Source organism: Oncorhynchus mykiss, chromosome 20 (assembly GCF_057628025.1).
Source record: "Oncorhynchus mykiss isolate SJ-2025 chromosome 20, ASM5762802v1, whole genome shotgun sequence".
Classification (NCBI taxonomy): Eukaryota; Metazoa; Chordata; class Actinopteri; order Salmoniformes; family Salmonidae; genus Oncorhynchus; species Oncorhynchus mykiss.
The window spans coordinates 5145908-5160223 of record NC_143041.1 but is presented as its reverse complement, the minus strand read 5'-3'; the positions used below and the strand labels follow the sequence as shown (position 1 = coordinate 5160223).

The 14316-nt window shown below is 42.0% G+C and overlaps 1 protein-coding gene across 2 annotated transcripts in view; it reads left to right on the top strand.

Moving 5' to 3' along the window:
- The window catches only part of LOC110498826 (pro-neuregulin-3, membrane-bound isoform-like), a 303813-nt gene that overhangs the window by 238131 nt on the left and 51366 nt on the right, over positions 1 to 14316 (top strand). For both annotated transcript variants that reach the window (XM_021575470.3, XM_090212038.1), the window contains one exon: positions 1491 to 1617. In XM_021575470.3, coding sequence (XP_021431145.3) covers positions 1491 to 1617 — 127 coding nt within the window. The remainder of the gene's footprint in view (positions 1 to 1490; positions 1618 to 14316) is intronic.

The window sequence follows — 14316 nt, the reverse complement described above, 5'->3', positions numbered from 1 at the left end:
GAACACCTTGGGATGAATTGGAACGCCGACTGTGAGCCAGGCCTAATCACCCAACATCAGTGCTGGACCTTACTAACACTCTTGTGGCTGAATGGAAGTATTTCCCCGCAGCAATGTTCGAACACCTAGTTGAAATACTTTCCAGAAGCGTGGAGGCTGGTATAACAGCAAGGGGGGAACCAACTCCATGTTAATGCCCATGATTTTGGAATGAGATGTTTGACAAGCAAGTGTCTACATATTTTTGACCATATAGTGTATGTCAAAGTGTGTCAAGCAAGTGAAAGGTACGAAATTGTGTCAACTTTAGGACAAAGGGATAACAGCTAAGTGAAATCCAACTGACGCCATTGTATGAAGATGCATAAAAAGATTGGGGAATTTTTTATTCTATTTTCTCAAAATAAAAATAAGCTGTTATCATGTTCCAATGCATATCCTTTAATTTCCATAGTTTTAACAAAGGCACTCCACGAATAAAATGTATTGAACCTGAATTTAGGGGGTGGTTTTTGGTTAGATTTTTTTACATTTAGCTTCCAGTAACAAACTAATGAAGATGCTATTTTGTTATTTGTAGTATAATAAAAATTGTATTCTAATGTTACCCAAGGCCTTCATAAGCACAACCACATGATTATTTTGAGATAGCATATATTAAATGTATGAATTGCACTATTAGAGTGTTTCAGTCAGAATGACTGCTCATTCGCTTGAAGGGGGGTCCATCGAAGCCCAGCGGTTCTAGTGTTAATATACTGAAAGACTTGTGAGAAGATCGGCTCCATATAAGGTGTCTTATAATCTATAGTATCATCATATTGGTGTAGAGTGAAGTTCCCCCTAGACCACAGATGTCAAATTCCTTCCACAGAAGGCCAAGTGTCTGCGGGTTTTCACTCCTCCCTTGTCCTTGATTGATGAATTAAGGTCCCCAATTAGTATGGAACTTTCCACACCTGGTGGTCTCGGGCTTAATTTAAAGGTGAAAATAGACCTTAGGTCCTCTACGGAATGAGTTTGACACCCCTTGCCTAGATGCTGATCTTGGGGCAGTTTTGCATTTTCCCCAATAATGGTTAGGAATGGGGAGGGGAAGCCGATCCTAGATCTGTACCTAGGGGAAACCTCACCACAGAGCAAGTTATTATCAGCCAATTTAAATTCATTGAAATATTGCCATATTGGAAGACAAAATATTATGTCTTATAATATATGCATGCTCATAACAAGTTGAATGCGTTATACCTTTTGTTATATACCCAATGTTATAACATTTTCTTCTGAGCATATAGAGCTGACAAACTCCATCATAAGTGAATGAGGGTGATGCCTACTCCACGAGCAGTACAATACAGTGGATCAATGTACAAGATCCAGGTACACAAAGCTCTAACCCAGAGCGTACTTTACAGTATGATCTGAGGATCATGAAATCTGAAGGTGGGGCTTTGTATTAAACTCAGTATGGCTTCTCTTGCCCTCTGCAGGAGACACAAGGAAAAGCTCCGGGCACACTTCTTGGAGAGCCGGAATCTGAGGGTGTGCAGTATCAATGCCTCTGGGTTCATGTCTAAATCCAGCCCAAGGCCTCAGTGTGGCTGGCAGCTTCAAAAGGTGAGACAAGGAACCAGCATTTTATTCAATTATTAATGGGACTTGAGATAATTGAATATCTCTTGAGATAATTGAATATGTTGTATTATTATTTGGAACACTACTCCTCTTACACCGTTAAAGCTAGAAATGTAATTCATAACTTTAAAACATGCAGACCAGGGAACTTGTATAAAACATTTATACTATTCAAACTATTCCATTTTTTGTCCGTCTTTAAAAACCTCATCCACTAATGGGATTAATTAAAAATAATTCTGAAGGTCCCATTGTGACATCATGACTTCCAACATTCTATTCACTGTAAAACGTCTGACATTACTTTTGACACAAATCAGCTACATTGACCGCTTTCCCAGCAATTTAGACAAAAACTTAGAGCAGTTTCCCAACTGGCGGCATGCGGGCCGAACTTTTGTTGCATAGGTCGTTTTATTTGGCCCACCAAGTTTCCTGGGGGGAAAAAAATAAATTTTTTGGTGTGCTTTTTCATTATTTGACTTAAAAGACTGTAAAAATACCAGGAAATCAGCTCCAAGTGATTTTAATTGATTAAATCTGTTCTCAAGTATTCCCACGCATACTACAGAGACAAATTAATCGAGTTGATGATCCCTGACAGAGGTGATGACATCTTGAATTACTTCTCTACTTTTCAAATCTAAAATCAGAACAGAAATACCTCCAACCAATCAAACGACGTAGCTATTTTAGTAACCTCATCAATAAAATATCTGTCATCTTTTACAAACAACTGACATTTTTAACACTTGAAAAAACTATGAAATCTTAGTCTACTTCACTGCTCAAACCGTTTCTTCCCAGTCAGAGTTTTTTTCACTGTACCGTTTACACCTTCTGTGCATGTGACAAATAAACATACAGTGGGGAGAACAAGTATTTGATACCCTGCCTATTTTGCAGTTTTTCCTTCTTACAAAGCATGTAGAGGTCTGTAATTTTTTTATCATAGGTACACTTGTGAGGTAGGTAGTTTATCATAGGTACACTGTGAGAGACAGAATCTAAAACAAAAATCCAGAAAATCACATTGTATGATTTTTAAGCAATGCATTTGCATTTTACTGCATGACATAAGTATTTGATTACCTACCAACCAGTAAGCCCTCCTGATCTCGCCTCATTACCTGTATTAACTGCCCTGCTTGAACTCGTTACCTGTATAAAAGACACCTGTCCACACACTCAATCTAAAAGACTCCAACCTCTCCACAATGGCCAAGACCAGAGAGCTGTGTAAGGTCATCAAGTATAAAATTGTAGACCTGCACAAGGCTGGGATGGGCTACAGGACAATAGGCAAGCAGCTTGGGGAGAAGGCAGCAACTTTTAGTGCAATTATTAGAAAATGGAAGAAGTTCAAGATGACGGTCAATCACCCTCGGTCATACAATGTGATTTTCTGGATTTTTGTTATAGATTCCGTCTCTCACAGTTGAAGTTTACCTATGATAAACAATTACAGACCTCTACATGCTTTGTAAGTAGGAAAACCTGCAATATCGGCAGTGTATCAAATACTTGTTCTCCTCACTGTACATGTTATTTGATACAATGTGTGTTTACTGGAGTGGATAATGTGAAGAATTAGGATAAAGGCCAAGGACCAGAGTGTTCATTTTTTACTACTACTTACTTTGCTACTACTTTCACCACTTTTAGTCTTGAAATATTTGCTTGTTAACTACACTGTGAATCCTGGAATAGATGGGTGGGGCAAAGGCTTAGGAGGGTGTGACCGATGCTAAATGTATAAGAATCGACACTGGAGAGAGGAAGCAGGTACAGGGAGGGAACATTGAATTAAACACGGGCATGAAACAGAACAGGAACAGCATATGGACATGGGAAAAATAACGACATCAATGCTGACACAGGAAACAAAGTGAGGAGCTGTTAGATTAATTTAGTTTTTATGGGTTCATTAACCAATTCAATTTAACATTCTCTGTCCGTTTCTAAGAATTTGTAAGATCATTATTTGCATGAAATGGACAGAGACCAGTCAACTGAAATTAGCCAATAGCATTTATTCTCGAGAGCGCTGGTCATAATACAATGTACATTGGTTTATATACCACACATTTCATCATAGCGTCTTGAAGGCTCCTCCTTCTCTCCGACAAGGAAAAATCTACTTCTAAAGTCCATTCCAACCCACTAGCGCACGTACACGACACACTAAATCTGGATTAACTCCTGACGTCTCACCACAGTTTATTACCACTTAGCAGATAGTTCCAGTCCCCCCCAGATACGGAAAACCTGGAGAGGCTCTCGCTGTCTTATTTTATCGCCACAGAGTTATAGCTGAGTCGGTTCAAACATAGGTTAAGGACCCTCTTTGTTTTCGTTAGGCACACACATGTATTCCTCTCTTCTCCCCTCCAACCTAGTTGGAGCTGTTTTTATTATTTTTAATTACTCCTTGTTCATGCTACATAACCTCTAATCCCTAATGGTGAAGTTTCTGAGTAGAATTATTTAACCATTTATCTTAAACCTTGATAAAATATCTTAACAATCCACCCTTAATGACTAAATAATTCATACTGACATATCAAACACTATATGGTAACATGAATTTTTATACAAGAATATACCAAAACAATACATGTATTTACATTCAATTCCTCATCAATGACAGTTCTACGCCTATATCCAATTATAACTCTTCCGGTTTAGGATCTTCATCATAATCTTCATGAAATGAACAGCCTTTAACTTTTTATAACTAGGGGGCGCTATTTTAATTTTTGGATGAAAAACGTTCCCGTTTTAAACAAGATATTTTGTCACAAAAAGATGCTCGACTATGCATATAATTGACAGCTTTGGAAAGAAAACACTCTGACGTTTCCAAAACTGCAAAGATATTGTCTGTGAGTGCCACAGAACTAATGTTACAGAAAAAACCCAGATAAAAATCCAATCAGGAAGTGCTGCATTTTTTGAAACCGCCTCATGGCAATGACTCCTTATATGGCTGTGGAGGAGCTAGGAGTCAGCTTACATTTTCCACGTTTTCCCCAAGGTGTCTGCAGCATTGTGACGTATTTGTAGGCATATCATTGGAAGATTGACCATAAGAGACTACATCTACCAGGTGGTCGTTTGGTGTCCTCCGTCGCAATTATTGCCTAATCTCCAGCTGCAGTATTTTTCCGTTTGCCTCTGATGAGAAACCATCTGCCACGAATGATTTTTCATCTAATAGAATTGTGAAAAACACCTTGAGGATTAATTCTAAACAACGTTTGCCATGTGTCTGTCGATATTATGGAGCTAATTTGGAAAAAGGTTTGGCGTTGTAGTGACTGCATTTTCATTTTTTTTTCTTAGCCAAACGGAGCTATTTCTCTTACACAAATAATATTTTTGGAAAAAATGAACATTTGCTATCTGACTGAGAGTCTCGTCATTGAAAACATCCGAAGTTCTTCAAAGGTAAATTATTTTATTTGAATGCTTTTCTTGTTTTTGTGAAAATGTTGCCTGCTGAATGCTAGGCTTAATGCTATGCTAGGCTATCAATATTCTTACACAAATGCTTGTGTAGCTTTGGTTGAAAAGCATATTTTGAAAATCTGAGATGACAGTGTTGTTAACAAAAGGCTAAGCTTGTGTTTCAATATATTTATTTCATTACATTTGCGATTTTCATGAATAGGAAACGTTGCGTTATGGTAATGAGCTTGAGGGTATGATTACACTCCCGGATACGGGTTTGGAGTCGCAAGAAGTTAATAAAACATTGAAAAAAGTCTCATCCAACATTGGCTCCTCATATTTGAAAGACACAGAGCCTTCTCCTAGGCCTGGAAGTCTGTATTCTTCATCCCACTAGTCAGAGCTCGGAATCTGTCCGTATCTCACCATCTATTCCGTCATCGATTTCTCCAGAGTCCTAGAAATGAGAACCTCTCTCACAACATCCTCACAAAACTAACACAGTCACACAGGTGAAGGTTGTGCAAAACACAGTGATCATGACATTTTTTCATTTCCCAGACACACTATCAAACCAATTTGTTAGAGCATTATCTACCCCAGAGTTATCTGCCAGGGCCCTGGTCACTGATCCATCTGAAGCTGTGTTATTGGGGATGAAATTACAACATTCTGCTCCGAACCTCATTCAACCCCCACCCTTTTTAGCTAGTAACATATCCAAGGCTATTCTACTCTGCCAAGCCATTAGGCTGGTCGCTTCAGTCTGCTCTGCCAATCCTTTTATTGTATCTCTGGTATAATTGATGAAGCGCTGTTGATTATAATAAATATAATTGATCCAGTCCACATTCTCATTGAGAGTGGACCACCAGAAAACACTTCACTCTAATCCTGCTAAGATCTGATTTCTTACTCTGAACTCGTCTGGCAACCCCCCCCCCCCCCCAATCTTATTATATAGTTAACATACTCTGTCCATTTCTAAGAATTTGTAAGGTCATTATTTGCATAAAATGGACAGAGACCAGTCAACCCAAAATTAGCCAATAACATTTATTCTCGAGAGCGCTGGTCATTATACAATGTACATTGGTTTATATACCACACATGTCGTCATAGCATCTTGAAGGCTCCTCCTTCTCTCCGACAAGGAAAAAGCAACTTCTAAAGTCCATTCCAACCCACTAGCGCACATACACGACACACTATATCTGGATTAACTCCTGACGTCTCACCACAGTTTATTACCACTTAGCAGATAGTTCCAGTCCCCCCCAGATACGGAAAACCTGGAGGGGCTCTCGCTGTCTTATATTATCGCCATAGAGTTATAGCTGAGTCGGTTCAAATATAGGTTAAGGACCATCTTTGTTTTCGTTAGGCACACACATGTATTCCTCTCCCCCCCCCATTTTTTATTAATCCTTGTTCATGCTACAAGACCTCTAATCCCTAATGGTTAAGGTTCTGAGTATAATTATTTAATCATTTATCTTAAACCTTGATAGAATATCTTAACAGGAGCAGACACATATAGAGTGGGTAATCAACAAAGTAATGGAGTCCAGGTAAGTCCAATAATTGCCACTTGTGCGTAATGATGGAGACAGTTGCGTAATGGTAGGCAGCCTGACACCCTCTGAGGCGTGGGAGCCCGGCGACCTGGCTGAGGCGTGGGAGCCCGGCGAGCCGGCTGAGGTGTGGGACCCCCATGTTCTGCATGAGGCATGAGAGCCATTCGAACCCGCTAAGGGGTGGGAGCCTGATGGGCCGGCTGAAGCATGATGTGGGGTGGGCATCTGCCGAGCCAACCGGGGCAAGAAGACTTCTCGAGCAAGCTAAGGCATGGAAGCCCGACGAGCTAGCTGAGGCACCCCTAGTTCCATTGGCGACGGCACCCGGACCCGACGTCACCAAAACCAAAAACCTCCTGATGCTTCCTTTAGTGGTGTCAGCATTCTTTGAGGCTTGACGCTGGATGCGAGAAGCAAGTACAGGTGAAACACGGACATGAAACAGAACAGGAACAGCGTCTGGACAGGGGAAAAATAACAACATCAATGCTAGCACGAGAACAAAGTGAGGAGCAGACAGATATAGAGGGGGTAATCAACAAAGTAATGGAGTCCAGGTGAGTCCAATATTGCGCAGCTGCACATAATGATGGAGACAGGTGTGTGTAATGGTAGGCAGTCTGGCGCCTTCGAGCGCCAGCGAGGGCGAGAGGGAGCAGGCACGTGAGAATAAGTGTAGACAAAGAGGAACCTTCCAGTAAGTGTACCAAAACTTTCACGGTTGCAAGTTTATCAACTTTCAAAGCAGAATGACTTTCTCATTGTTCCTGAACTGCAGTGTATGATATATAATTTTCCAGCTTGGAGTCTCTACATTTTTCTAATGTAAAAAAACAATTTCAAATTTTGTTACATAGGACCGAATCCAGCTGGTGGGTCACATATGACCCCACTATGGAAAAGAGAGACTCACAATGGTGTTCTCTATTTTGCTCCATGACTCCCTCAAACCCCCCGGCACTTGTCTGAAATCTGTACCGCTGATGTGACAATTTCTGTCCATTTGGGCTACAAACGAATGTGACCCCACTATGGAAAGGGGAGACTCTCTCGATGATGTTCTCTGTTTTGTTCTACTGAAGTCGGTACCTCCGATGTACTAACTTCTGTCTATTTTGGGCTACAAACTAATATAACCCCCACTATGGAAAGGGGAGACTCTCTCGATGGTGTTCTCTGTTTTGTTCTACGACCTCCACAAGTATCACGGGACTCATCTGAAGATAAACCGGTACTGGTTTAAAAAAGTAATGGAAGTAGAGATATAATTTTTTTGTATGGGCCTCAATCGTCCCAATCCACCACATCTACCTATGTCGGCCTTCCGCATCTGCGGTGAAAGTGGCAGAGCTAAAGCACTGTTTGTCAGACTAGAACACATCCTGAAAATCGTCTTCTCAAGAAAACGTTTATAGCGTCCGAACGGTCTGGGCTCCATTCTGACTCCTGCATTTGTCGTCACACAGGACCACGTGCTGACACAGATCAATCTGAGGAGACTCCCTGTTGGCAGGATGAAAACCTTTACATCGATCATGATCCTTTGCTAGTTGCTAGTTACAGTGCTATTCAGGCCTATTCAGCAATATGGCTCGCTTAAAATTAATTATTTAAGGGTTTCCATAGGAATATGTGGATGACGTCAGCTCTGTCGCTATACTGGTTTTAAAACCTGTTTGTGATAGGGGGCAGCATTTTCAGTTTTGGATGAATAGCGTGCCCAGAGTTAACTGCCTCCTACTCAGTCCCAGATGCTAATGTATGCATATTATTAGTATTAGATGGACAACACTCTGAAGTTTCTAAAACTGTTTGAATGATGTCTGTGAGTATAACAGAACTCATATGGCAGGCGAAAACCCGAGAAAAATCAAACCAGGAAGTGGGAAATCTGAGGTTTGTAGTTTATCAAAGCTTGTCTGACCGAATACACAGTTTCTATGGGGTCAAGTTGCACTTCCTAAGGCTTCCACTAGATGTCAACCGGCTTTAGAAACTTGTTTCAGGCTTCTGCTATAAAAGAGGGGGGAATGGGAGCTATTTGACATGTTTCTACGACCTGTAACGGAACTTTTCGAGTTTTTGTCTGGATGTAGTGCTCGCGCCTCATGAAGATGGATTACTGGGCTGAACACGCTAACAACAAGTGGGATTCCTGGGAGTGCATTCTGATGAAGATCATCAAAGGTAAGTGGATATTTATAATGTTATTTCTGACTTCTGCTGACTACAACATAGCAGATATTTCTTTGGCTAGATTGGGCTTTGAGAGCCGTACTCAGATTATGCTTTTTCCGTCAAGTTTTTAAAAAATCTGACACAGCGGTTGCATTAAGGAGAAGTCTATCTTTAATTATGTGAGTAACACTTGTATCTTTTATCAACGTGTATTATAAGTATTCCTGTGATTTGATGCCAGGCAGTCATCAGTGACAGGTAAGCCAAATGTGACAGGTAAGCCAAGTTTGACAGCTCTCATTGTGTGTCTCCCTCTTGCTCTTATGCCTAAGCACAGTCTCATAATAGCACAATTTGTTTCCTCTACAACTCAATAAAAATTCCAATTTGACAGCAGCCAGTGAAACTGCAGGGCGACAAATTAAAACAACAGAAAGCTCATAATTAAAATTCCTCAAACATACAAGTATTATACACCATTTTAAAGATACACTTCTTGTTAATTCAACCACTGATTTCAAAAAGGCTTTACGGCGAAAGCATACCTTGCGATTATGTTAGGTCAGCGCCTCGTCACAAAAAACACAGCCATTTTCTAGCCAAAGAGAGGAGTCACAAAAAGCAGAAATAGAGATTAAATAAATCAATAACCTTTGATGATCTTCATCAGATGGCACTCACAGGACTTGATGTTACACAATACATGTATGTTTTGTTCGATAAAGTTCATATTTATATAAAAAAATCTCAGTTTACATTGGCGCGTTATGTTCAGTAATGTTTTGCCTCTAAGAAACATCTGTTGTGGTCAGTACTGCCATCTGGCAACCTACCTGGGTGCATACCTGGTTGACCAGGGTGGCTGCGATCGAACTCAACGATTATGGGCGTACTCTGGCTCCAGGTGGTGGGATTTGGCAGAGACCAGGCCGCAAAGAGTCGTCTCCAGGTCCTGATTGGCTCGCTCTGACTGGCCATTAGACTGGGGGTGAACCCGGAGGACAGACTGGCCGATGACCCAATGAACGTGCAGACTCAATGAGCTGCACCAAGAGCTGGGCCATCTCCTTGGCTGAGGGTAGCTTGGGGAAAGGAATCAATTGGGTGGCTTTAGAAAACCAAGTCACCACGGTAAGGATAACCGTGTTGCCATCAGATGGGGGGAGACAGTCATATATGTGACCAGGGACGGTGAGGGATCAGAAGTGGTTGAAGGAGGCCAGCAGTGCAGGCGACGACGAACGTGAAGACGTCAGGAACGAAGGTGAGCCACCAAAAACATTGTCTACAAAGGCCAGGGTTCGACGGGAACCAGGATGGCAGGCCAGTTGAGAGGAATGAGCCAATTCCAGAACCCAGGAACGGGAAGAGTCCAAGACAAACATCCAGTTAGCTGGGGCCCCCCCCGGAATCCGGTCGGGGTTCCGGAGATATTCCAGTTTCTTGTGATCTGTCCATAGTATGAATGGGTGTTCCGCCCTCTCTAACCAGTACCTCCACTCTTCCAACGCCATCTTCACCGGAAATATTTCCTGTTTACCCACGTCGCAATTCCTTTCCGCAAGGTTGAGACGATAGGAGAGGAAAGCACAGGGATGCAGCTTTTGGTCTTGGGCCAAATGCTGGGACAGGACAGCCCCCTCTCTGACGTCCATGGCATCAACCTCCACCACAAACTGCCGGGATAGATCCGGGATGGATTAGGATGGCGCAATAGTGAATTGGTGCTTGAGGTTCAAGAATGCCTGGTCTGAAGCTGGAGACCACGTCCTTGGGAGAGGTGAGCCCTGATGGGGGAACCGGCGTTAGAAATTGGCGAACCCCAAGAAGCATTGCAGCTGCACTCTGGAGGTTGGTTGCGGCCAATCCACCACCACTCTCACCTTTTCAGGATTCATCGGTATGTTGCCTGTGTTGGTTCCGTTTTTCTTTGCTCCGTTTTATTTACTTAATAAATAAGGAAATCTCAAAATGTGCACTTATAAATCATAACAATTTGAATCAAAATACAGCTGTAGACAGAAGTCAAAGATCAAACCTCACACATACAACTGATGTCTCTCCTGAGTTCTGCAAAATAGGAAAAGTCCAAGTTGCTTTTATCATGCTTGTAGTCAACCCCCTGCAATATCACTACCTACATCATTACCTTCTACTCATCAGACCAAGCCTACGCATCCACAGCTATACAAACATAGTTTCAGTGGTATCTAAAGGCTCAGCAGTAAATGTCCACTCTCCAAGTTGATTTATAGTGGTGTGTCTGACTAGTCTCTTATCTTTTTCACTCCACTGCAGGGTTCTGTGTTCATCTTTCAGGCACCTTTCTCACAGACCCCCTGTTTTGACTTCAATAATGCACACATCTCAGACCATTTCCTTTTATTAAGAGGCAGTGACTAGAAAAGATTGTGGAACAATATTAAAACCTTATAATGAACATATATATTGTTCATCTGTAGTCTAGGACCCTATAAATGTAGTGGGGGAGGGGTCATACAATCCTTCCCCTTCTATTAATACAACATAAGCATCATCAATAATTGTAATACATCAAACATTTGGTGCAGCCCCTATCATGACACCAAGTTGACTCCATCACCTGCAGCTATGATGCACCCAAGGAAGGAGATGGTGGAGCGATGGAATTTGCATTTTTCCGCTTTGAATAACAGCTGATTCTCCAGGAGATGCTGGAAGACTTGAATGACTTTGAGGACATGTTATTGAGCAGTATGGGAAAACATGAGGATGTCATCAAGATAGACGAATACGAACCGGTTCAACATGTCCTGGAGACATGTTTACCAGGGCCTGGAAGACAGCAGGAGCCTTGGCAAAGCATGGCAAAGTGGGCTCCAACCCAGGATATAACCAGTATCCCAGTTGATCAGCGGATTGTGCCTCTGGAGCCAGGTAAATCCCAAAACCACGGCTGCATGAGGGGGTTCGATGGGCAGGAACTGCATATTCACTGTGATTACCCTTAGCTCTCAAGTTAATGGGACATGTAGTGTGGGTGTCTCTGCCAATAGAGCTTCCATCCAACACTCTGACGCACATGGGAATAGAGAGGGGTTGGGTGGGGATTCCCAGCTCCAAAACCAGGGTAACGTCCATAAAGCTCTCGTAAGCCCCAGAGTCTATGGGCACCTGGGGTAATTTGGACTGGTCACCACACGACAGGGTAGCATGGAGAGGGGTACGGGAAATGGAAGATGGGAACTCCCCGTACGGCCCACCAGCGTACTAGTACCTAATTGATGAACCAGGTTCTATAATTGACAGGTAGATAAGAAATGTCCCGTAGCTCTACAATACAGACAGCTTTGGGTGTTAAGTCTGCATAAGCGCTCGGCAGGAGACAATCTAGCCCTGCCCAGTTGTATGGGCTCCGGGAGAGATGACTCGATTGCCTTCGATGACTTCCAAGAGAACTCAGGTGACATCAGATCCACTCGGAAATGTGGGCTTGGGAATATCAGTTGTTGTGTTCACTAGATGTGGTCAGAAGTTGTGTGGTTGTGATCAGTATTTGTGTGGTGGTGGTCAGACGTTATGTGGTTGTGGTAAGTAGTTAAGGTCAGTAGATGAGTGGTCTATAGTTTTGTCATCAGAAGTTGTGTGGTTACGGTCAGAAGTTGTGTTCAGTAGATGAGTGGTCACTAGTTATGCAGTCAATGGTTGTGTGGTGGTGGTTAATAGATGTGGTAAGCAGATGTGTGCTTGTGGTAAGAAGATGTATGCTTGTGGTCAGAAGTTGTGGTCAGTAGTTACAGTGGCTTGCAAAAGTATTCACCCCCATTGGCATTTTTCCTTTTTTGTTGCCCTACATCCTGAAATTAAAATTGATTTTTGGGGAGGTTGTATAATTTTATTTACACAACGTGCCTACCACTTTGAAGATAAAAAATATTTTTCATGTGAAACAAACAAGAAATAAGACAACAAACTGAAATCTTGAGCATGCGTAACTTCACCCCCATGAGTCAAAACTATGTAGAGCCACCTTTTGCAGCAATTACAGCGGCAAGTCTCTTGGGGTATGTCTCTATAAAGCTTGGCAAATCTAGCCACTAGGATTTTTGCCAATTCTTCAAGACAAAACTGCTCCAGCTCTTTCATGTTCGATGGGTTCCGCTGGTATAAAGCAATCTTTAAGTCAAGCCACAGATTCTCAATTGGATTGAAGTCTGGGCTTTGACTAGGCCTTTCAAAGACATTTAAATGTTTACCCTTAAACCACTCAAGTGTTTCTTTAGCACGCCCTACTTTAGTTATTTCCCTGCTGGAAGGTGAACCTCTGTCCCAGTCTGTCACGGTCATCCTCCTCTTCATCTGAAGAGGAGAGGCGAGAATGATCAGAGGACCAAAATGCAGCGTGGTATGTGTTCATCATTAATTTTAATAAAGAAAACACTGAACACTGAAACACTATACAAAACAATAACCGAAATAACAACCGTGAAGCTAATGAGAACTGTACTGAAACAAGCAATCAACATAGACAATCACCCACAAACAAACAGTGCAACCCAGGCTACCTAAGTATGATTCTCAATCAGAGACAACCAATGACACCTGCCTGTGATTGAGAACCATACTAGGCCGAAACATAGAAATCCCCAAATCATAGAAAATCAAACATAGACTGCCCACCCCAACTCACGCCCTGACCATACTAAATAATGAATACAAAACAAAGGAAATAAAGGTCAGAACGTGACACAGTCTCAAATTTCTTGAAGACTTAAACAGGTTTTCCTCAAGAATTTCCCTGTATTTAGCACCATCCATCATTCCTTCAATTCTGACCAGTTTCCCAGTCCCTGCTGATGGAAAAACATCCCCACAGCATTATGCTGCCACCACCATGCTTCACTGTGGGGTTGGTGTTCTCGGAGTGATGAGAGGTCTTGGGGTTGCGCCAGACATAGCGTTGTCCTTGATGGCCAAAAAGCTACATTTTAGTCTCATCTGACCAGAGTACCTTCTTCCATGTGTTTGGGGAGTCTCCCACATGCATTTTGGCGAACACTAAATGAGTTTTTCAATATTTTTTCTTTAAGCAATGGCTTTTTTTCTGGCCACTCAGAAGTTGGAAGTTGTGTGGTTGCTGTCAGTATTTGTGTGGTTGTGGTTAGAAGTTGTGTTGTGTTGTTGTGGTCAGAAGTTGTGTGGTTGTGGTCACTAGATGTGATCAGAAGTTGTGTAGTTATAGTCATTGGTTTTGTGGTTGTGGTCAGTAGATGAGTTATCACTTGTAGTGTGGTCAGAAGTTGTGTAGTTATAGTCATTGGTTTTGTGGTTGTGGTCAGTAGATGAGTTATCACTTGTAGTGTGGTCAGAAGTTGTGTAGTTATAGTCATTGGTTTTGTGGTTGTGGTCAGTAGATGAGTTATCACTTGTAGTGTGGTCAGAAGTTGTGTAGTTATAGTCATTGGTTTTGTGGTTGTGGTCAGTAGATGAGTTA